Here is a 22,379-nt window from a genome sequence, read left to right on the forward strand (position 1 = left end):
TAAAACCTCTCGGTACAATTGACGTAAAATCTGTGGGAGGACCGTTTGGTAACAAGTCTCAGAAGCTTACTGAATAGGATATTTCGATAAAGAACCGAAAATTACATCACTACCGAGACTAGCCTACTACACCGATCGGAATGAAAGATACAGAATAGGGCCCCAGGACAAGGATTGGTACTGACAGGGCATAACTCCCTTGTTTTGCGCAGGAGGAAGGCCATAGAACGGGATGGAGATAACGTGCAAAAATTGGGTGTGTAGATAAAACACTGTTCTTTCGTGTCTGTAATTCTCATTATGTTCAGTAAAAACATTGTTGATGAAAAAAATGCGGTGCGTTACTTTCTGGGCAACCCTCGTAAAAATATGGAATCTGTTTGATGTCCCCTGTCTGTAGTGAGACGTAGTAATGCTTGTTTTTCGCGGCATAGGTCTCGGTGCCGGACAAGCACCAAGTGTCTTCGGCGGACGCGACCCGGTGGCGGCCACGTCCCGGCCGCAAGGGGCGGCCCCGGCCACGCACTCGGCAACCGCCGGCAGCGTCACCTTCCACGGCAACATCCGCGACGAGGCGGCCTACCTGAGCGCCTCCTCGCTGGGAGGGCAGGGCCACCGCTTCGAGACGAAGCGGCCGACGGCGTCGCTGGGCAACTACTCCCCGGGCCCCCCGCCGACTACCGTCACGCAGTACCCGCAGCAGGCCGTAGCGCTCTTCCAACAGCAGGCGTACACGCCGAGCTACGCGGACCAGCCGGTGCACACGTCGGCCAGCGTCGTCGGCTTCACGCTGGGCGTGTCGGACGACCAGGGGACGACCGCAGGGAGTCAAGTGGAGACGCCCGCTCAGCGCCCTCAGCAGTACTTCCAGCTGCAACAGCAGCAGCCGCAGACGTTCCTCCGCGAGCAGCCGGGCGCGCAGCCCAACTCGCTGCAGCGGCCGGGCGCCGGCGTTCGTCAACCGGACGGCGTGACGGTCGCCGACAAGCCGGGCAGGAAGCGGCGGCCTTCCGCGGGACAGAAGAAGCCCGCGTACGCCGAGGCCACCGGGGATGTGCAGGACGCGAGGACGCCGCCCCAGCCTCCACCGCGCCAGCACAGCACGTACGTCCTCCAACAGCAGTACCGACCGGAAACTCAGCAGAATACACAGCAGCAGAACGCGCTGCCCCTCTCCTGGCCGCCCACGGCACCCCAGCACCACGTCGCTTCCGAGCCGACAGCTCCACAACAACAGGTGTCTACACAGCAACCAGCGTCGCTGCGACAGAGGCACGAAGGTCGAAGGCGGCCACCGCAGGCTCACCAGCCGGAAGCTTCCACGCAGCAACCCGTCCAGTACCAGGAAGAGACGGCCCAGCAAGACACGCCTCGTCAGCACGCTAGGAGGCCGCCCCAGAGGCAACAGTTCTCGCCGTCTCCTCGAGGGCCGACGTCTACTCCCCAGCTGGAACAACCCACGGCCGGTGGCGAATACCGTCCGCAGCGCCGCCGCAGACCTACCCAGACCCGGCAGGAGCGCCCGGCAGTCACTGCACCCGGTGAGCAGGACACAGCGCCACAACAAGAAGCAGCTATCCGTCACCAACAGACGTACTACCAGAATACGGCGAATCTGCAGGCCAACGAGGATGCTGCCACTGCACCAGATGCTGTGGGCGAGGTTCCCTCGGCACCTTCAGCACCCGCATCCGCTGATGGTCAAGTGCCACGTGAACACCTTCGGAGGAGGCCACAAAACAAGCAGAAGTACCATATCACCATGGATAGCGACAAGCGGACAGTCGGTAGCAACGACTGGGAACAGGCGCAGAACACTGTGAAGCCGACTCGCCCACATACGAGAAGGCCAGTACAGAAACTAAACACGCAAGTAGACTTTGCTACGGAGGAGAACTCTGCCACTGGTAGTGGCTACAGCCAGCCACAGCCCACAGCTCAGGAGCGCCGTCCGCAGCAGAGGAGAAGGCCAGTGCGTCCTCAGCACAGAAACCCTCCAGCGTCTTCGCTGTACACAGTCAGTGAGAACTATCCCCAAACCCAAAGAGACGAAGAAACGTACACGAATGTGGCTAACAGGCCTGAAGAAACTCCTCATGAAGAGGCATCCCCAGTTCCTGCGCAAAACCAGGAAGTTGAACAACAAGTTTTCACTCGGAGACCTTCTAGCAGATATCCTACGACTGAGAGTGTTGTCCAGGCAGCAATAGAGTCCCAAGTCGAAGGGCAATCGAGCCAACGCACGAGAGTTCGGCAACAGCACGTCTTCCGCAGACCTGTGCAAGGGAGCCAGCAGGAGGAACCGACTACCGTCGCCCATTACCGGAGGCCCCTCCACCCGTCGAGGAGACCGCAGTACAAGAAGCGCGTTCGCCCGACTAGACCGCAACAGGAATACGACAGCGAGCCGGCAAGCCAGCAGGAAACGACAAACGATCCCGTCAGTCAGAGCGACAATTCGGGAGAATACGTGCAAGACTACAGGCTTGCGGAATTGAAGAAGGTGCAGAGGCAACGGTACAAACGGCCACAGGCGTCTCAAAACTTTGCCGAAGACGTGCCGGCGCGCACTGCGGCCGTTGCCGATACGGCTTACCAGCTGCAGTCCAGTTCGCCACTGGACGCCGAGGACAATTATTACGCCGTAGACCAGCAGACGGCGCCTGCTCCCGCGCAGAAGGTCCGCCAGAGGGTCAACCAACAGGGAGTTATCCGGGGCAAGACCAAATACCACAGGGAGCAGCTGACCGAGACAGACACGCCTTTTCCAGAACCGACGGAGCAAGTATACGTGGAAGAGTTGCCAGTACAGACGGAATCGGATTTCGAGAACGATGTACTGGGAGGCGGAACCGACGCGCGCTTTCCGTCGGCGGTGGATTACGCCGCTGAAGAGGAAGACTCTGCCTCCGCTGTCAGCGAGCCCCCGGCGACGACGACGACGACGTCGACCACGACGAGCACCACCACAACGACGACGACAACGCCGGCACCTTCCACCAGTAGGCCTGCCAGCACCGTGTCCTCCGCTCTGGAGAAGTTGCGTCAGAGATCAAGGTAAGACTATCACGTCCATTCACTGCTCTGGGGATTCGCAACATCTGGATGACAAAAGAGATCGAAAGATCTAATGAAGAATCAGAATTCAGAAACGACATAATTAACGTTCTTGAATGTTTACTGCTGGGGGACTGTAACACTAGAAACGCGTAGCATACAGTAATGTGAACAGAAATTTGTAGTGGACAGCATTGCCTTGATCTTCTATATCTCGTTCATAAAATAATGTTAAGCTGTTGTCAAACTGAATGTTTGATCGCTTTAGTCAAATCTGAAATGGGTCGCCTTTACCTTTCTCCAAAAGGACTTCCCCATCCAATTACTGAAGGACGCATAGTTTCAAGCGGAAATCAAAATACGGTGCAACATTTGTACTTTTCCAGCTATACTAGGTATATCAAGCGCAAAAACTATACTTCTATCTGAAGCCTATGTACGGTGCATGAATAAGAGTATTATTTATTTATTTATTTAACCTGATATCATTACGGACATCTACCTCTCTCTTATATCTGACCAGGGTTTCACACACACAATACCTTTTTTACATCATAGTTACTTAAGAAATAACAAATGTAATATCGCAAAAGTGTTAAAATGCTTTGAGTGTTTATAGTGGCAATATGAATAAGAATACTATGAACTAATGAAGTCAATACTGGTAACACTTCTACTACAGCTGTTGCTGTCACTAATAATGATATAATAATAATAATAATAATAATAATAATAGACAATAGTCATGACAATAATAACAATAATGATAGTGGCACATGTAAAAAGAATTTATAGGCGTACAAAATAGACGTTATCTGATATAACGAGTTCTGTGGAAAAGAAATTTAAGGAGACTGCACCAACTAAAAATACTGGGAAATGAGGAAGATCTGCTTGGAAACGGGGATGTACAAAGGTAATGAGTGCGTACAGGGAAAATGGTAATCTTTATTGTTGCTTTAGTATAAATGTTATTAACTGTCTTTTGAAGCTGGAGCTGTTATTCAGTTCTCTAATATAACGCAGGAGGTTATTTCACAGTCGGATTCTTGCTACGGAGAAGTTCGAGAAAATGGCTGAACGGTGGAGTTGAAAACAAAGGATTTAGCCCTGATAGGAGCAGGTGTTTGTGGCATATTGTTTACACAAGACCATTAACGCCGAGGAGAGATGTGAGGGGCGGCGTTCGCTGATAAGGTAGTAGAGACGACAGAGGGTACGAGAATCTCTGCGCTTGTCTGTACGCAGCCAGGATAGCTGTGCATATGATGGTGAAAAATCGTCAAAGTATCAGACTTCACAGATATAACGAACAGAGGCATTCATGACCCGTTCCAGGTGCCGTGAGCTCTCCTGAGAAAGACCTTGCAGGATGGCATCGCTGTAATCAACAATTGGTAGTATAACTGTTTGTACAAGTTTCTGTTTCAGGTCAAGAGAGAAGAGCTTTATATACTTTTGCAGAGCTTGGAGAGATCTTGATGCTTTCTTGCACATTGCAGTTACGTGCTCAATCCAGTTTAGATTTTCATCTGTTATTACCCCTAGACTCTTTGCCTAAGGAGTATTTGTCTGTGTAGCCTTTGGGACATTGAAACATAGGCAGTACGAACAAGAAGAATATAGGAGCTTTCGAAATGTTGTGTTACAGAAGAAAGCTGAAGGTGAAGAAGGTAGACAGAATAACCACTGAAGTTATTGAGAATGTACCATTTAGGGTTAAAGATGGTAGGGATTCCCGATTTCTTGGCTAATAAGCCTAGAAATACTAACCAGTACCGCCTGGGTTTTGGATATTACGTACTTGTTCTCGTATCAATCGAGGGAAGAGTGATGACAAGAGGAAATTTGCAAAGGCAGTTAAAGTTCAAGTAAAAGACGTAAAAACTTTAAAATTTTCCTGTAAAATTGTAATTCTAAGAGACGGAAAAGGACTTAAAATTTCAGCTGAAGGGGATGGACACCAGCAAAAGTAAACTGACAGTGACGGAATGTTGACGAAGTAAATTAGGTGACACTGAGGGAAATGGCTTTTGGGCTGAAAAGTTGCTGACGGGGAAGAAGTGAAGAGGCTACAAAACGCAGACTGGCAATACCGAAGAAAGATTTTCTGAAAAAGAGCAATATCATGAAGTATAAACTTAAGTGTTAGGAAGTATTTTCTTAAAGCATTTGTCTGTGTAGCCTTATGCTGAAGTGAAACATTATAAGTATAGACAAGAAGATCGTAGAAGCTTTGGAAATGTTGTGTTACAGAAGGAAGATGAAGTTTAAGTAGGTAGACAGGATAATCACTGAAGCTGATTAATCGGGTCGGTCAGAAAACATCTTTATGGCACAACTTGGCTAAAAGAAGGAATAGGTTCATAGGACACAGTCTGAGACATGGTCTGAGAATGCTTGCTAGAGAAATGAATGTCGTGTGACTAGGGCCTCCCGTCGGGTAGGCCGTTCACCGGGTCTTCCGATTTGACGCCACTTCGCCGACTTGCGCGTGTATGGGGATGAAATGATGATGATTAGGACAACACAACACCCAGTCCGTGAGCGGAGAAAATCTCCGACTCCGCCGGGAATCGATCCCGGGCCCTTAGGATTGATACTCTCTCGCACTGACCACTCGGGGGCAGACTTACTAGAGATGAACCAAGGACACTGGCATCCTAACCAAAAAGATCTAAAATTATAAAAATATATAAGAATAAGGTTCAAATGGATATACACTGATGGTAAAAGAAACTCAATACTAAGATGGAGTTGAGCGACATAAAGATGGTAGACGTGTTTCTACATCTAAAAGATGATGTTTGATCAAATTTCGGTCCAGTCGCCTAAGAGCGGCGCTAGCAGCGCCACTATGGGGACGCAAATCAGGTTCACGTTAAATACAGCTGTGACGGACGTGAGTGTTAGTTACCTTTGAGATTATACATGATGACTTGATGTTAATGAAGAATGTCTGTAGGGTAGTGTAATAGAGCTACGAGAAGCTGGATGTTCCTTCTGCGATAACATATTAGACCTTCTGGTGACAAACAGACCCGAACTATTTGAAACAGTTAACACAGAACAGGGAATCAGCCATCATAAAGCGGTTATTGCATCGATGATTTCAGCCGTAAATAGAAATATTAAAAAAGGTAGGAAGATTTTTCTGTTTAGCAAAAGTGACAAAAGGCAGATTGCAGAGTACCTGACGGCTCAACACAAAAGTTTTGTCTCAAGTACAGATAGTGTTGAGGATCAGTGGACAAAGTTCAAAACCATCGTACAATATGCGTTAGATGAGTATGTACCAAGCAAGATCGTAAGAGATGGAAAAGAGCCACCGTGGTACAACAACCGAGTTAGGAAACTGCTGCGGAAGCAAAGGGAACTTCACAGCAAACATAAACATAACCAAAGCCTTGCAGACAAACAAAAATTACACGAAGCGAAATGTAGTGTGAGGAGGGCTATGCGAGAGGCGTTCAATGAATTCGAAAGTAAAGTTCTATGTACTGACTTGGCAGAAAATTCTAAGAAATTTTGGTCTTATGTCAAAGCGGTAGGTGGCTCAAAACAAAATGTCTAGACACTCTGTGACCAAAATGGTACTGATACAGAGGATGACCGAAATACTAAATGTCTTTTTCCAAAGATGTTTCACAGAGGAAGACTGCACTGTAGTTCTGTAGTTCCTTCTCTAGATTGTCGCACAAATGACAAAATGGCAGATATCGAAATAGACGACAGAGGGATAGAGAAACAATTAAAATCTATCAAAAGAGGAAAGGCCGCTGGACCTGATGGGATACCAGTTCGATTTTACACAGAGTACGCGAAGGAACTTGCCCCTCTTCTTGCAGCGGTGTACCGTAGGTCTCTAGAAGAGCGTAGCGTTCCAAAGGATTGGAAAAGGGCACAAGTCATCCCCGTTTTCAAGAAGGGACGTCGAACAGATGTGCAGAACTATAGACCTATATCTCTAACGTCGATCAGTTGTAGAATTTTGGAACACGCATTATGTTCGAGTATAATGGCTTTTCTGGAGACTAGAAATCTACTCTGTAGGAATCAGCATGGGTTTCGAAAAAGACGGTCTTGTGAAACCCAGCTCGCGCTATTCGTCCACGAGACTCAGAGAGCCATAGACACGGGTTCACAGGTAGATGCCGTGTTTCTTGACTTCCGCAAGGCGTTCGATACAGTTCCCCACAGTCGTTTAATGAACAAAGTAAGAGCATATGGACTATCAGACCAATTGTGTGATTGGATTGAAGAGTTCCTAGATAACAGAACACAGCATGTCATTCTCAGTGGAGAGAAGTCTTCCGAAGTAAGAGTGATTTCAGGTGTGCCGCAGGGGAGTGTCATAGGACCGTTGCTATTCACAATATACATAAATGACTTTGTGGATGACATCGGAAGTTCACTGAGGCTTTTTGCAGATGATGCTGTGGTGTATCGAGAGGTTGTAACAATGGAAAATTGTACTGAAATGCAGGAGGATCTGCAGCGAATAGACGCATGGTGCAGCGAATGGCAATTGAATCTCAATGTAGACAAGTGTAATGTGCTGCGAATACACAGAAAGATAATTCCCTTATCATTTAACTACAAAATAGCAGGTCAGCAACTGGAAGCAGTTAATTCCATAAATTATCTGGGAGTACGCATTAGGAGTGATTTAAAATGGAATGATCATATAAAGTTGATCGTCGGTAAAGCAGATGCCAGACTGAGATTCATTGTAAGAATCCTAAGGAAATGCAATCCGAAAACAAAGGAAGTAGGTTACAGTACGCTTGTTCGCCCACTGCTTGAATACTGCTCAACAGTATGGGATCTGTACCAGATAGGATTGATAGAAGAGATAGAGAAGATCCAACGGAGAGCAGCGCGCTTCGTTACAGGATCATTTAATAATCGCGAAAGCGTTACGGAGATGATAGATAAACTCCAGAGGAAAACTCTGCAGGAGAGACGCTCAGTAGCTCGGTACGGGCTTTTGTTGAAGTTTCGAGAACACCTTCACCGAGGAGTCAAGCAATATATTGCTCCCTCGTACGTATATCTCGCGAAGAGACCATGAGGACAAAATCAGAGAGATTAGAGCCCACACAGAAGCATACCGACAATCCTTCTTTCCACGAACAATACGAGACTAGAATAGAAGGGAGAACCGATAGTGGTACTCAGGGTACCCTCCGCCACACACCGTCAGGTGGCTTGCGGAGTATGGATGTAGATGTAGATGTAGATATTGCAGAAAGACTTGGCAGGAATGTAGCCACTCTACACGATAGCTGGCAGCGGTAGTCACGAGAATGAACGGTTGCAAGAAGACTGGACTCTTGACGGCCACGTGGGACTAACGAGAGGGAAGATCATCGTGTTCGCCATATGGCTCTGGCGCGTGTTACCATATTTGCAGCAGCAATTTGAGCAGCAGCTGGCATCACAGTGATACAACGAACTGTTACAAACCGTTTCCTTCAACGGCAGTTCCGAGTCAGACGACCTGTAGTGTGCATTCCAGTGACCTCAAACCACCGCCATTTGTGACTTCAGTGGTGTCAAGTGAGAGCTCATTAGAGGGCAGGGTGCAGGATTGTTGTGTTCTCTAAGGAAAGCTGGTTGTGCCTGTGAAGTGCTGATGGCCATGTGTTGGTTAGGAGGAGGCCAGGTGAGCGCCTATGGCCAACCTGTCTCCATGAGAGACGCAGAGGACCAGTACCTGTAGTTGCAGTCTGGGGTGCGATTTCGTATGACAGCAGGAGCACTCTCGTTCTTATCCCACGCCCCCGGACTGAAAATCTGTAGCCCACATCTCGTGGTCGTACGGTAGCGTTCTCGCTTCCCACGCCCGGGTTCCCGGGTTCGATTCCCGGCGGGGTCAGGGATTTTCTCTGCCTCGTGATGGCTGGGTGTTATGTGATGTCCTTAGGTTAGTTAGGTTTAAGTAGTTCTAGGGGACTGATGACCATAGATGTTAAGTCCCATAGTGCTCAGAGCCATTTGAACCATTTTTTGAAAATCTGTATGTCAGTCTGGTCGACCTGTTGTGCTGCCATTCCAGGGGGTGTTTTCCAACAGGATAACGCTCTTGTAACTCAACATGCTCTACGGAGTATCGAGATGTTGCCTTGACCTGATCCATTACCAGATCTGTCTCGAATCGGGCACATATGGGAAATCATCGGGTGACAACTCGAGCGTCATCCACAACCTGCATTAACCGTCACTGAATTGACCTACCTAATGCAATAGGCGTTGAACTACACCGTAGAAGCCGGACGGGGTGTCCGAGCGGTTCTAGGCGCTATAGTCCGGAACCGCGTGACCGCTACGGTCGCAGGTTCGAATCCTGCCTCGGGCATGGATGTGTGTGATGTCCTTAGGTTAGTTAGGTTTAAGTAGTTCTAAGTTCTACGGGACTGATGACCTCAGAAGTTAAGTCCCGTAGTGCTCAGAGCCATTTGAATCATTTTTGAACGCCGTAAAAGCTGCCATCTGCCATCTGTACAACACAAGTCATGAACGTTTGCATGCTTGCATTCAACATTATGACGGTTACATTGGTTATTAATGTACCAGCAATGACTTATCTCATGCTTACACTAATCTGTGATCTTCCAATATTAATCACTTAAATATGTTACCTAGACAAGAGTATTCCAGAAATTTCACTACTATATATTAATTATTTTTTGGTATTGCGATTTTTTCCATCAGTGTAGATAAATTTCTACTTCATGGGAAATAAGCCAACTTTAATCCCGAATCGATTACTTTGAAACTGTGAAGTCAGGGAAAGTTTGCGGAGAAGCAATCGAGATAAAAAGAACTGAAGTAACGCAGTAGTGAAACCTGAATACAAAAGTTTTCCGTGAATATACAAAAAAGTGAATATATGTCAAGCTGTGAAGATGGTCAGGGTAAGGCAGTGCGCACACAGCTAGTTTCGACAGTCTGTGAGTTTACAGGGGAGTTCATGACTCGCTGTAGTTTGACATTTTCCAAAGGTTCATTCGGTGTGTGACTCATTCTCGGATAGTTTACCTGGCAACGCACTGCCCGCGTGAGACATAGATCAGGGTTCGAGTTCTAGCATACGGTCATCGTAAATGGTATTTGGTTTGAAAATCAAATTATGAAAGCTGTAGAAACCTCTTTACCATTGTAACATTCTTAATTTTACGAATGAAGACTAATTTCTAACGTGTGTTGCTTGATCCTGTGTATTTCACATTATATGTTACAACTACTAACGTTGACATTGCCTTCACATCAAGTGCGCTTTGCGCACCCCTTTGACTCGGAGTGCCCGTGCAGCACAGCAGCTACTTAGGTTGCCTAAGCAACAGGGGATTTAACTTAGCCTCTGGTGTGTGGCAAGCATACGAATGACATGTACAAAACATTGCGTCGACATGTAGATTTGGTGATCGTGTTGTAGATGCATAACCAAAACCACAACAAGAGGTCTTAGATTATACTCATGCTATAAGGTAGATTTCTACAGAAGGGGAGACGCTAATCGTCTGGCGCAGATGACTTTCGTCATAAATAGTACATGCGGTCGTACTAAAAAGGTGTCTAGGGATATCAAAATTTCAGGTCCTTCCTTGTGCGATAATCACGCAAGAAATGAAATATCTCGTTTTTTTTCAAACAAAATTTATGTTGCTACATATACTGTTGGCGATAATTCACTTGTACAGTGCGGTGTAGTTGTTGTAATGTTAGCTTTCTATTGCGAAAAACAATATTCCAAATAAAAATCACAATAAAATAATTTTGCCGATGAAGTTAAGTCGAATTTAGTCCACGACCTTTCCAGGTAGATTAAGTTGCAACTGTATTACGAAACTTCCATTGTACACTGGTCGTGACTTACGCTCTGATTCTAACAAAGATCGTAGCACACGCGAGGATGGCGTAGTTGATCGAAGACGGTCTTGTAGACGATCGGTAAGTTCTGTGACTTCTCATTTCCGCTCGTCTATATAAGTCCACTATGCACACCAGGACGGCTTCAGGCACTTATCTGTTCAACCCACCTTTGATACCCCTGTGTCGTCCGGACAAGACAACCACGGCAAAAGCACCACAGGCGCAAAGATGCGAGGTGGTCCCCGTGCCATAGACTAGCCACTTGCGCGAGTTCCAGAAACGCTACTGGCGGCGCTGGGGATGAAGATATCGACTTCGCTTCGACCAATTTCCGGCCGAGTACAATCCACAAATGACTGGACGACAACGGACAGAAGCCTACTCGGAAGATAGAAGAGCAGCTCTCGCCCTCTTGGTTATATATGTTCGTTCACGGCTGCCAAACAGGGAATGTCGTTTAGTGAACTCTTAGAAGTGCACAGACAGTTGTAAATTGCGTTGTCTGTGTACTGTGAAGTTTACTTACGATTATTTGCACTACTGTGTTAGATTAGATGCAGTAATGCAGAGTTAACCATTCATCAAGTCACAAATATAAGTAAACTTTTTTTACTATTTGTGCGACTTTGTTACTAGTTTGTTGGAGTGTTGAAGCACTTCGTTCTCCTATTGTTACCTGGCCCAGGGGCATAGCCGTGTTATAGTGGCAGGGCGAAATTGTCTTAGAGGTGTACTGCGCCAGAAGCCGTGCCACGAACTCACAGACTCGGCCTCCACAGCAGTAGCGACGAAGCCTTTGCAAAACTGACGACGAGGGTTTACAAAACTTTTTACTGACAATTTTATTCCAAAAACTCTAATGCATGGCTGTTTTAATTAATGTCTTAATCATAAGTGATAATATGAAAAAAATTCTGCCGTTCCGTTTTCCAAGAGGGTGATGCATACCTCCAGGGTTTCAGAAGACGACTACGCAAAAACTTTAAGTTCATAAATGACACTATAGGTACTAAATATGGGCATCGTCTGTGATGGTGCAAACGTCAAAACGTGCGAGCACTTTACTGACATGGATTGTCTGGGAAGATACGACACCGACCCCCTTTGCAAATCTATTTATTCGGTTGCCGACTTGCAGACGCGAACTAGTTTATTGCGCCAATAGGGAGCGGATGATTTATCTACACGTTCTGGCACGCTTACCCCTTAGTGCAACTACGCCACGGCAATGCAATTATAAGATTTATGCAAACCATTAGCAGGCTGCCATTTACCAGTGGGATATTCATAAATAGCAATAAAATGCAGTAAACTGCCACTGCTTCCCTGATAACCCATCGTGTCACGCGTACGTCCCAGTTATCGTAAAAGAGTTAAATAATTTGTTTGACTGAACTAGATAAATACACTGAAGCACCGAAGAAACTGGTATAGGCATGCGTATTCAACTACAGAGATTTGTAAGCAAGCAGAATACGAGGCTGCGGTCGGCAGTGCCTATGCAAGACAGCAAGTGTCTAGCGCAATTGTTAGATCGGTTACTGCTTCTACAAGGACAGATTATCAAGATTAAAGTGAATTTGAACGTGAGTTGTAGTCGGCGCACGAGCGATGGGACACAGCATCTCCGAGGAAAGGATGAAGTGGGGATTTTCCTGTATGACCATTTCACGAGTGTACCGTGAATATCAGGAATCCGGCAAAACATCAAATCTCCCACATCGCTGCGGCCGGAAAAAAGTCCTGCAAGAACTGGACCAACGACGACGGAAGAGAATCGTTAATAGTGGCAGAAGTGCAACTATTCCACAAACTGCTGCAGATTTCAATGCTGGACCACCAACAAGTGCGAATCATTCAACGATGTGGGCTTTCGGAGCGGAACGCCCATTCACGTACCCGTAAAGACTGCACGACACAAAGCTTTGCACCTCGCCTGGGCTCGTCAACATCGACATTGGACTGTTGATGACTGGAAGCATGTTACCTGGTCGTACGAGTCCCGTTTGAAGGTGTATCGAGCGTATGGACGTGTAAGGGTATGGAGACAACCTCATGACCTCATGGATCCTTCATGTCAGCAGTGGAGGCTCTGTAATGTTGTAGGGCGTGTGCAGTTGGAATGATATGGGACCTCTGATACGTCTAGGTATGACTCTGACATGTGACACGTATGTAAGCGTCCTGTCTGATCACCTGCATCCATTCATGTTCATTGTACATTCCGACGGACTTGGACAATTCCAGCAGGACTATGCGACACCCCACACGTCCACAATTGCTACAGAATCGTTCCAGGAACACTCTTCTGAGTTTCAACACTTCCGCTGGCCACCAAACTACCCAGACATGAACGTTATTGAGCATCTGGGATGCCTTGCAACGAGCTGTTCAGAAGAGATCTCCACCCCCTATTACTCTTACGGATGTATGGACAGCCATGCAGAATTCCTGGTGTCAGTTCTCTCCAGCAGTACTTCAGACATTAGTCGAGTCCATGCCACGTCGTGTTATGGCACTTCTGCGTTCTCGCAGTGGCCCTACACGATATTTGGCAGGTCTACCAGTCTCTTTGGCTCTTCAGTGTATATACTACAAGAGCTTCCTTGTAGAGTAAGGTGTAGTTATTATAATTTCAGTACATTGTTAGAAACACCAATTTTCTAGACAGTGAAATGTAACCGAGTCCCTGTATGAATTGATGTAACAGTTGAGCAGAGTTGCGTGTACTGTTTCAGCCGGACAACTGACAGAGAGTAAGAGTGCCTCTATGTGTGTGCAGGTACAACGCGACGCGACCTCGTTTTAGCGTGCGGGACTTCCAGGAGCGCCTGAACCGGCTGTCCACCAGCACTGCGGCGCCGGAGGCCTCGGCGTCAGAGACCACGGAGGCGGCGACTGTCCCGCGCTTCTCTGGGCGTACGCGTGCCTCTACGGCCGCCCCCGCAGACCTGGAGGCGGCCCGCCCCCGGCCCGCTGCCCGCGACCCCGCCCGTGTCAACAGCGCGCGCTACAGGGCCTCTACTGCCCCCACCACCACCACGGCTGCCACGCCCTCCACTAGGTACTGCACGCACGCACGCAGCATCTTGTAGGCGTGTCATGTGGCGCCTCAACTATCAACATTCTTATGACGCTAGTTATATGGAGGTTGATGTGTTACGCATGCGCGCTGAGCTGTTTCCTCTTATATTATAAATAAAAGGTCCGACTGTTACGCAAACAACTGTTTTTCTGTTCTTTCGTATAAATCAAAACACGTTTCCTCTCCTTTGTGCCGTCGTCATTGGGTATCCCTTTTTCAATCCTGGAAAATGTTTCAATTAAATATTATTGTAACCAAAACCAAACTTAAAAACAGTTTTTGCATCTTTTTGTTATTATCTTCGTTTTTCTTCATTATTGGGTAATGTACAACTCAATGAATTTTGGACACTGTTGGTTTGTCATCTGCAATCTGCAGTTAAATGATGTTTCCGTGAGTAGTGTTGGGGATTTAACAAATCACATTACTTCTAAACATAATTTTGTTATGCGAAAATATTTTGTGACTATTTTGCAGTTAGTTATAGTCAGCAAAATATACTTGTGAAATAATTTCGCACAACGAAATTACGTTTAGAAATACAGTGATTTGTTAAATCCCGAACCATACTCACAGCAACATCATTTAATTGCAGATAACAGGTGACAAGGTACCAAAACCAAATAATCTGCAAGGAAACTTCCCGGCAGATTAAAACTCTGTGCCGAACCGAGACTCGAACTCGGGACCTTTGCCTTTCGCGAGCACTTACCCGTGAAAGGCAAATGTCCCGAGTTCGAGTCTCGGTCCGGCACACAGTTTTAATCTGCCAGGAAGTTTCATATCAGCGCACACTCCGCTGCAGAGTGAAAATCACATTCTGGAATCTGCAAGGAGGTCTACATAACCCAGTAATGTAGAAAAATTTAGGTAATAACAACAACAGGCAAAAATTTCCTTTTGAGTGTAATTTTCGTTTGAATCATATTTACATAAAACATGTTTACATTTTACAGATATGATTAAGGAATACCTACTGAAGATGACACATAGGTGCTGAAACACATTTTGGTTCGTATGAAAAAATAGAAGAAAGAGTTCTTTGGATAACATGTCGACCTTATAACTAGTAATTCTGCAAACAAGGCCACTACGAAGGCTGCAAAACCAAATGATGAATACTTGGTTCTTAGCCTGATTCTAACTCCTCACGGAATGGATATCTACTACTTCAAGCAACTACTACGACTACCACTACTACTACTACTACTACTACTAGCATACTTGCACGAAGAACAGTCGGAAATTATCTACACTTTCGTCATGACACACATCCATAATTCTCACACTGCCTTCTGCCCATGCTCTCTTACTGTTGGTACCGCTGCAGTAATGTAAGCACCGTACGTCCCTGACCACTGTAAATGACAGCTTAAACATACCCGTTCCACTAGTAATTTGCACCGAAGAGGAACAATGAGCAATGGTTCGATTTGTTCGGTCGTGAGGGGTAAAAGGGCCTGAATTCATCTTAGATTTTCAGGACAATGCGGAGACAGTGCCGTGTCACATAGGAATATTTATTTGCTGATCGAAACGTTTAAAAGTGATCGGAAGAGTGTGACACATGAAGAGGAGCAGGGCGCCTGTCGACGTCAACCACGGTCTAAAAGATACAGCAAGCGCAAGGGATGAGCTTAGCGTATAGGTGAGTTACCAATGACATGATAGGTGAAAGAAATCGCCGCCGGGGAAGACATCAAGCATGAAGGGATGCAAGTGGTTCGCAGCTATCAGCGTGTCTTCGATTACCACCACAGGTCCCATGCAAGCGCAGAAAAATGTCTCCTATAGCATAATACGCTCCCACCAACCGGCATCCGTAGCGCGGTGCACGATTCGAGCCGCCGTTCACCTCGGTGACAGGGTTTGTGGAGATGATCATCGAGCTAGTGTAGCAAAAATGTGAGTCACCCGAAGAGTCGACACATTTCCATTGATCGACGGTCGAATCCCGATGGTCTCGAGCCCACTGCAGTCATAACTGACGGTGTCGTCGGGTCAGCATGTGAATACGTAGGGCTGATCTGTCGCGGAACTCCTTGTACAACAATGTACGATGAACGGTGCACCCCGAAACACTTGAGCGTGCACCAGCGCTGTGCTTTTTCGGCTGAGATGCCACAGGTCACCATCTATACTACTTCACAGAGCAAAATAAACCTCCGAACCGCACTTACTGTGAAGAGTAGTCGTCCTACCATTAGCGCCTACTGGTAGTTTCACTGTCCTTCTACCTGTATCTCTTTCCGTAGATGCAAATGAACATCCGACCAGCTCTGCCATTGTCGAGGTACTCGTTCACTGGTTATGCGTAATAATAATCCGTTCTTTCTCAAAGTCGCTTATCTCAGTGGATTTCCCCATTTGCAACCCGTGTCTTCGCTAGGGCGATCCCCCGTCCATGTTTGCTCCGGTTACATACATGACCACAACGTCACCAAGCGGCATCCAAAGTCGCGGTGGGTAGTGGTCATAATGTTGTGGCTTATCAGTGTGTGTGCTTATATATACAGGGTGGTCCACTGATAGCGACCGGGCCAAATATCTCACGAAATAAGCATCAAACGAAAAAACTACAAAGAACGAAACTCGTCTAGCTTGAAAGGGGAAACCAGATGGCGCTATGGTTGGCCCGCTAGATGGCGCTGCCATAGGTCAAACGGATATCAACTTAGTTTTTTAAATAGGAACCCCTGTTTTTATTACATATTCGTTTAGTACATAAAGAAATAGTTGTATCACTTTTTTCGCTTTGTGATAGATGGCACTGTAATAATCAGAAACGTATAAGTAAGTGGTATCACGTAACATTCCGCCAGTGCGGACTGTATTTGCTCCGTTATACATTAAAATGGACCATTTACCAATTGTGGAAAAGGTCGATGTCGTGTTGATGTATGGCTATTACCATCAAAATGCCCAACGGGCGTGTGATTTGTATGCTGCTGGACGACATCATCCAAGTGTCCGGACCGTTCGCCGGATAGTTACGTTATTTAAGGAAACAGGAAGTGTTCAGCCACATGTGGAACGTCAACCACGACCTGCAACAAATGATGATGCCCACGTAGGTGTTTTAGCTGATGTCGCGGCTAATCCGCACATCAGTAGCAGAAAATCGGGAATCTCAAAAACGTCGGTGTTGAGAATGCTACATCAACATCGATTGCACCGGTACCATATTTCTATGCATTAGGAATTGCATGGCGACGACTCTGAACATCGTGTTCAGTTTTGCCACTGAGCACAAGAGAAATTACTGGACGGTGACAGATTTTTTGCACACGTTCTATTTAGCGACGAAGCGTCATTCACCAACAGCGGTAACGTAAACTGGCATAATATGCACCTTTGGGCAACGGAAAATCTACGATGGCTGCGACAAGTGGAACATCAGCGACCTTGGCGGGTTAATGTATGGTGCGGCATTATGGGAAGAAGGATAATTGGCCCCCATTTTATCGATGTCAATCTAAATGGCGCAATGTATGCTGATTTCCTACGTAATGTTCTACCGATGTTACTACAACATGTTTAACTGTATGACAGAATGGCGATGTACTTCCAACACGATGGATGTCCGGCACACAGCTCACGTGCGGTTGAAGCGGTATTGAATAGCATATTTCATGACAGGTGGATTGGTCGTCGAAGCACCATTCACCGGATCTGACGTCCCCGGATTTCTTTCTGTGGGGAAAGTTGAAGGATATTTGCTATCGTGATTCACCGACAACGCCTGACAACATGCATCAGCGCATTGTCAATGCAAGTGCGAACATTACGGAAGGCGAACTACTCAGTGTTGAGAGGAATGTCGTTACACGTATTGCCAAATGCATTGAGGTTGACAGACATCATTTTGAGCATTTATTGCATTAATGTGGTATTTACAGGTAATCACACTGTAACAGCATGCGTTCTCAGAAATGATAAGTTCACTGAGGTATATGTATCACATTGGAACAACCGAAATAAAATGTTCAAACGTACCTACGTTCTGTATTTTAAGTTAAAAACCTACCTGTTACTAACTGTTCGTCCAAAATTGTGAGCCATATGTTTGTGACTATTGCAGCACCATCTATTACAAAGCGAGAAAGTAGTCCAACTAAAACATTCATATTTCTTTTCGTAAAAAAAAATGGGAGTTCCTGTTAGAAAAAAAAACGCAGTTGATATCCGTTTGACCTATGGCAGCGCCATCTAGCGGGCCAACCAGAGCGCCATTTGGTTTCCCCCTTCAAGCTAGACGAGTCTCGTTCTTTGTGTTTTCGTTTGACGCTTATTTCGTGAGATATTTGGCCTGGTCACGATCAATGCGCGCTGGGCATATATATATATATATATATATATATATATATATATATATATATATATATATATATATATATATGAGCGTACCCAGGATCTGAACTAGGGGGAGGGGGGGGGGGCAGGTCACACTAGTCTCAGGAAACAAGGACTCGAGACAACATACAGCACTTCTTATTAAATAAAACAGTAAACCAGTGAAAAAGTGCTTTTAATAAACATTTTAAATACAAGAATGCACTTGTACAATCCGAGAAAACATGCAGCATTTCTTATTAAATAAAACGGTAAACTAGTGAAAAACTGCGAATATCTTCTAGGGGTGGGGGCAACTGCCCCCCCCCCCTGCCCCTCGCTGGGTAAGCCTGGCATGCTTTGGTCATCACAACGACACTCACAAGTCGCGTTTGCATTTCTGAAGTAAGCTTTCTAACTGGTTCTGCCTGCAGGTACAAGTACAAAAGCCGCTACCGGTCCACGCTCAGCACGTCCACAACCACAGAAGACCCGACAGTAGCGACGACGGTGGCAGCGCCGACGCCGTCGGCCATCGTCTCGCGGCCTTCGCTGCGCACCAAGGGCATCTTCTCGGCGGTGCGGCCCAACCCTCTGCTGCGTACAGCCACCAGCGTCGCCACCACCACCAGCACGACCACGACGACGACCACCACGACGCCGGCCGCACCGACCACAGTCGCCGCCGCTGCCGAGTCAGCCGACGAGGCCGACGAGACGCCGTCCGCCCCCTCGGCGCCTTCTGCTCCGGGTGTCTTCGGAGTCAGGACTGCGCAACCGGCCGTCGGCGTGGACGACGAGCAGTCTCAGTCGCTCAGGATTGCCGAACTGACTCTGGCGGCGGGTCCGCGAGTGCCCAGTAGCGCCGCCGTCGCCGCCGCCACTGCCGCCACGACGCCCGCGTCGCAGCCCCCTCAGCAAACGACGGACCTGCTGTCGGCCTACTGGGCGCAGCGAGAGCCTTCGGCGCCGCCAGCACTCTCAACGCACGCCTCCCCGCACTACTCGGCCGCTGCCGTGGACAATGACCACCCCAGCTCTGCCGCCACCACTGACTCCACCTCCTACCCCGCCACGGCCGCAGACTCGTTACCGGACCAGTCGTCGACGTCACACCAGTGGAGTGACGACGCCGTCCCGCCCACGCAGATGATCGCCGACCTCACGTCGTCCGCTTCGGCCTCCGACTTCTTCCAGAAGTCCGTGCCCTCTCAGCACTCATTGAGGATCACCATGGCAACCGACGATCCCATCCTGCCACTCGAGGCCTTCTTCCCCTCGTGGGGCGGGAAGGAAGACAGCAACCGGCGGTAGCGAGAATATCGTTTTCGCCACCGGCCAGAGACTTCATCGTAATCACCGCCATTGCTCAGTGTTATTTATTTTTCGAAAACATTTCAGTTACGACAAGGATTACTTCCTATTCCAAATATTTATAGGTAGATCGTGTACTAGATGTATCACAACGATAGCGATAAACTTCTAGGGGTCGTAGAGACTCCGTGAGGACCATGTCGAGGATGGGAATCCACGTCGGGGAACGTCTCCCATATACGCTGCAGTGCGTCGAAGTTATAGAGACCAACGCCTTCGGCGAGGTCACCTCTTCTTTTATATCTGCATACACGTTCTGCAGGTCATCATAGAATGCTCTTAGAGAGTTCCTTGTACCACTACTAGTCATTTTATTATCTATATTTGAAAACATTACTGAAACAAGCAGCAATATCATTAGATGATTAGAAATAATAATCAGTCTTGATTGCAAATTTTTATTAAAAACTAAAAATTACATGTGAGTGGTAGCCGGTTTCGGTCATGTCTGCAACATCATCGGCCCATTTCTCTGAGTGCAAAAGATATCTCTCCTTAATGGGTAGCAGGGACCAAAATTATACAATCAGTCTACCCAATTAATTATGGATAGATGATCATAATAAACTAGAAAGATTTTTATAGCGGTTGGTGGTGAGCAGTGACGACAAGCGGAGCACTGACAAGGGTTGGAAGACACCTCCAGCAATTGCTAATTAGCATCAAAACAGTTCGCCTGGTGCATGGCGTCAAGAATTCCAGAGACATGGTCTGATGATGCACTAGATATTATCGAAACCGGTTACCAGCGACAGGTGATTTTTAGTTTTTATTAAATATTTGTCATTAAGACTGATTATTACTTGAAATTTCCATATCGGTCTCCACTTGAAAATGAGTTGACGAAGAAACGACTGTCTACATGCTTCCGTATGAGCCTTAATTTTATTCATTTTTCTTCGCGAAACTTACGCAAAATGTACGTTGGCGACAGTAGAGTCGTTCTTCAGTCAGCCACAAATGGTGGTTCTCCAAATTTTCTCGGTAGTATTCATGGAAATGGAAGTCGTCTTCCCCCAAGACATACCCAACTAAGTTCATGGAGAATTTCCGCAATACTCGCGTGTTAATCGAACCTACCGGTAACAAATCTAGCAGCACGCCTTTGAATTGATTCGATGTCTTTCTTCAGCAGCAAATATAAGTTTTACGCTGACGGACCTCAAGCGTAACCTCTCGCAATGGGCTTGACAGCACTCAGTTGGTTAGATGGGATCGAACGCATCCGCATCTGCGACAACATCGCTGATGTTCTGTGAGAGCTAAAAATCGCGTTTGTTCGTAGTCTAACAGAATGCGTTAATCTCTACGAATACGACGTTTTGTGAGTTCCTGTCCTCAACTTGTTCCTCAAGATACCCTCTATGAACCTTCCAAGTTTTTCGGTATCATTTTGTACACATTGTTTGACTCTAATGTGTGGTGCTCAGTGATGTACCGTCTCCAGGAAAAAAATCGAAGGGTTAATTTATTGCCAGTGGTTATGTGATTAGTTACTGACAGCGTTATTTGGACGACACGGGGTAGGGTTCAAGTCTCTTGCAGACAGCATGTCTTTCATATATTCGTAAGCAAGAGTCATTTAAAAAGCATTTAATGTGTTCGGCTGAAAGCATTACCCGCTCACATGTGGACTTAACAGAGACCTCATATTGTGATGTGTTGCGGAATTTGTTTTGGGCCACGAAACTTGCTGGAAGCTTTGTCTGTGTAATTGTCATTATGTATTTATTACTTTACCTAAGTATAAGAAGGAGATTCAGTGCACATGTGATTCATCCATACCATCCAAGTATCTTATCGCTTCCTTTTTCAGAGTAAATTAAGTACAACTATCCAATCTTTTGTATTTAAAAAATATTTATCAATAAAACCTATGCTTTTTATGTGATGTGTGTAGTCAATATGCCACTGATGTGAAACTTTGTTGACACAGCACCCACATTTCCAGTCTATACTTCCTAACAATGTGTGAACACGTAATAAGATAACTCTGTTGGATTTGTTAGTTCATTTGCTACATCACCACTTCAGCATAATGTAACTTAATTCTTAACCTAGAGTAGTTAAGTATTATTGTTTTATCGAACTGGTTTATTCACCTGAAAGATAAGCATACACCGCATGACAGATATGCGCAATCCAACAGTGAAATTTTTGATTTAGGAGGTGATGAACAGATGAATTTTTCGCATCAGGGTGCCATATTTACAGAGATATCGTGCATTGTTAGGCCTAACTCCAAGCTGACATAAGACACAATCACTACCGACATTTAACCAATATCTAAGGGCGCGCTACAAAAAAAGTGTAACACTTCTGTCGTTAGATCGAACAGACTACGATGAGGCAATCAAAGTCATCTTAGATCCAGGCCATACACAATACTACTGGAAATAGCTCCAGGGAATGAACTTATCTGATTAATATCTATAACACAGAGTGCAGCATTTAAATCCCAAGAAAGACAGATTTGTCCTAGTAAATTCGTAAATTTTAAACGGATTTCTACAATCAGAAACCGCTTTCGGGAGCACACAGTCAATTTTCCAGCAAAATTAGAAAGTTAAGAGTAATAACAGAAACACCCCATTTAAAATGTACACAAAATTTCAAATAATACATATGTTGGTGTACTCACAAATATTCTGAA

At 46.3% G+C, this 22,379-nt stretch overlaps 1 protein-coding gene across 1 annotated transcript; it reads left to right on the plus strand.

The window, feature by feature from the left end:
- Positions 1-412: 412 nt before the first annotated feature.
- On the plus strand, positions 413-21,612 carry LOC126260558 (mucin-5AC-like). The gene is made up of 3 exons (XM_049957891.1): positions 413-3,057; positions 13,718-13,999; positions 18,787-21,612. Exons 1-3 carry the CDS (start codon positions 413-415, stop codon positions 19,664-19,666), a joined length of 3,807 nt encoding a protein of 1,268 aa, XP_049813848.1. The 3' UTR covers positions 19,667-21,612.
- Positions 21,613-22,379: the final 767 nt, after the last annotated feature.

Source organism: Schistocerca nitens, chromosome 5, assembly GCF_023898315.1.
Source record: "Schistocerca nitens isolate TAMUIC-IGC-003100 chromosome 5, iqSchNite1.1, whole genome shotgun sequence".
Taxonomy (NCBI): domain Eukaryota; kingdom Metazoa; phylum Arthropoda; class Insecta; order Orthoptera; family Acrididae; genus Schistocerca; species Schistocerca nitens.

What these genes read in the sequence shown, in the direction of transcription:
- LOC126260558 (XM_049957891.1), top strand. Translation starts at nt 413, where the DNA reads ATGCTTGTTTTTCGCGGCATAGGTCTCGGTGCCGGACAAGCACCAAGT. An exon ending in AAGTTGCGTCAGAGATCAAG is followed by an intron (nt 3,058 to 13,717) that starts GTAAGACTATCA and finishes ATGTGTGTGCAG; the next exon opens with GTACAACGCGACGCGACCTC. An exon ending in GCTGCCACGCCCTCCACTAG is followed by an intron (nt 14,000 to 18,786) that starts GTACTGCACGCA and finishes TTCTGCCTGCAG; the next exon opens with GTACAAGTACAAAAGCCGCT.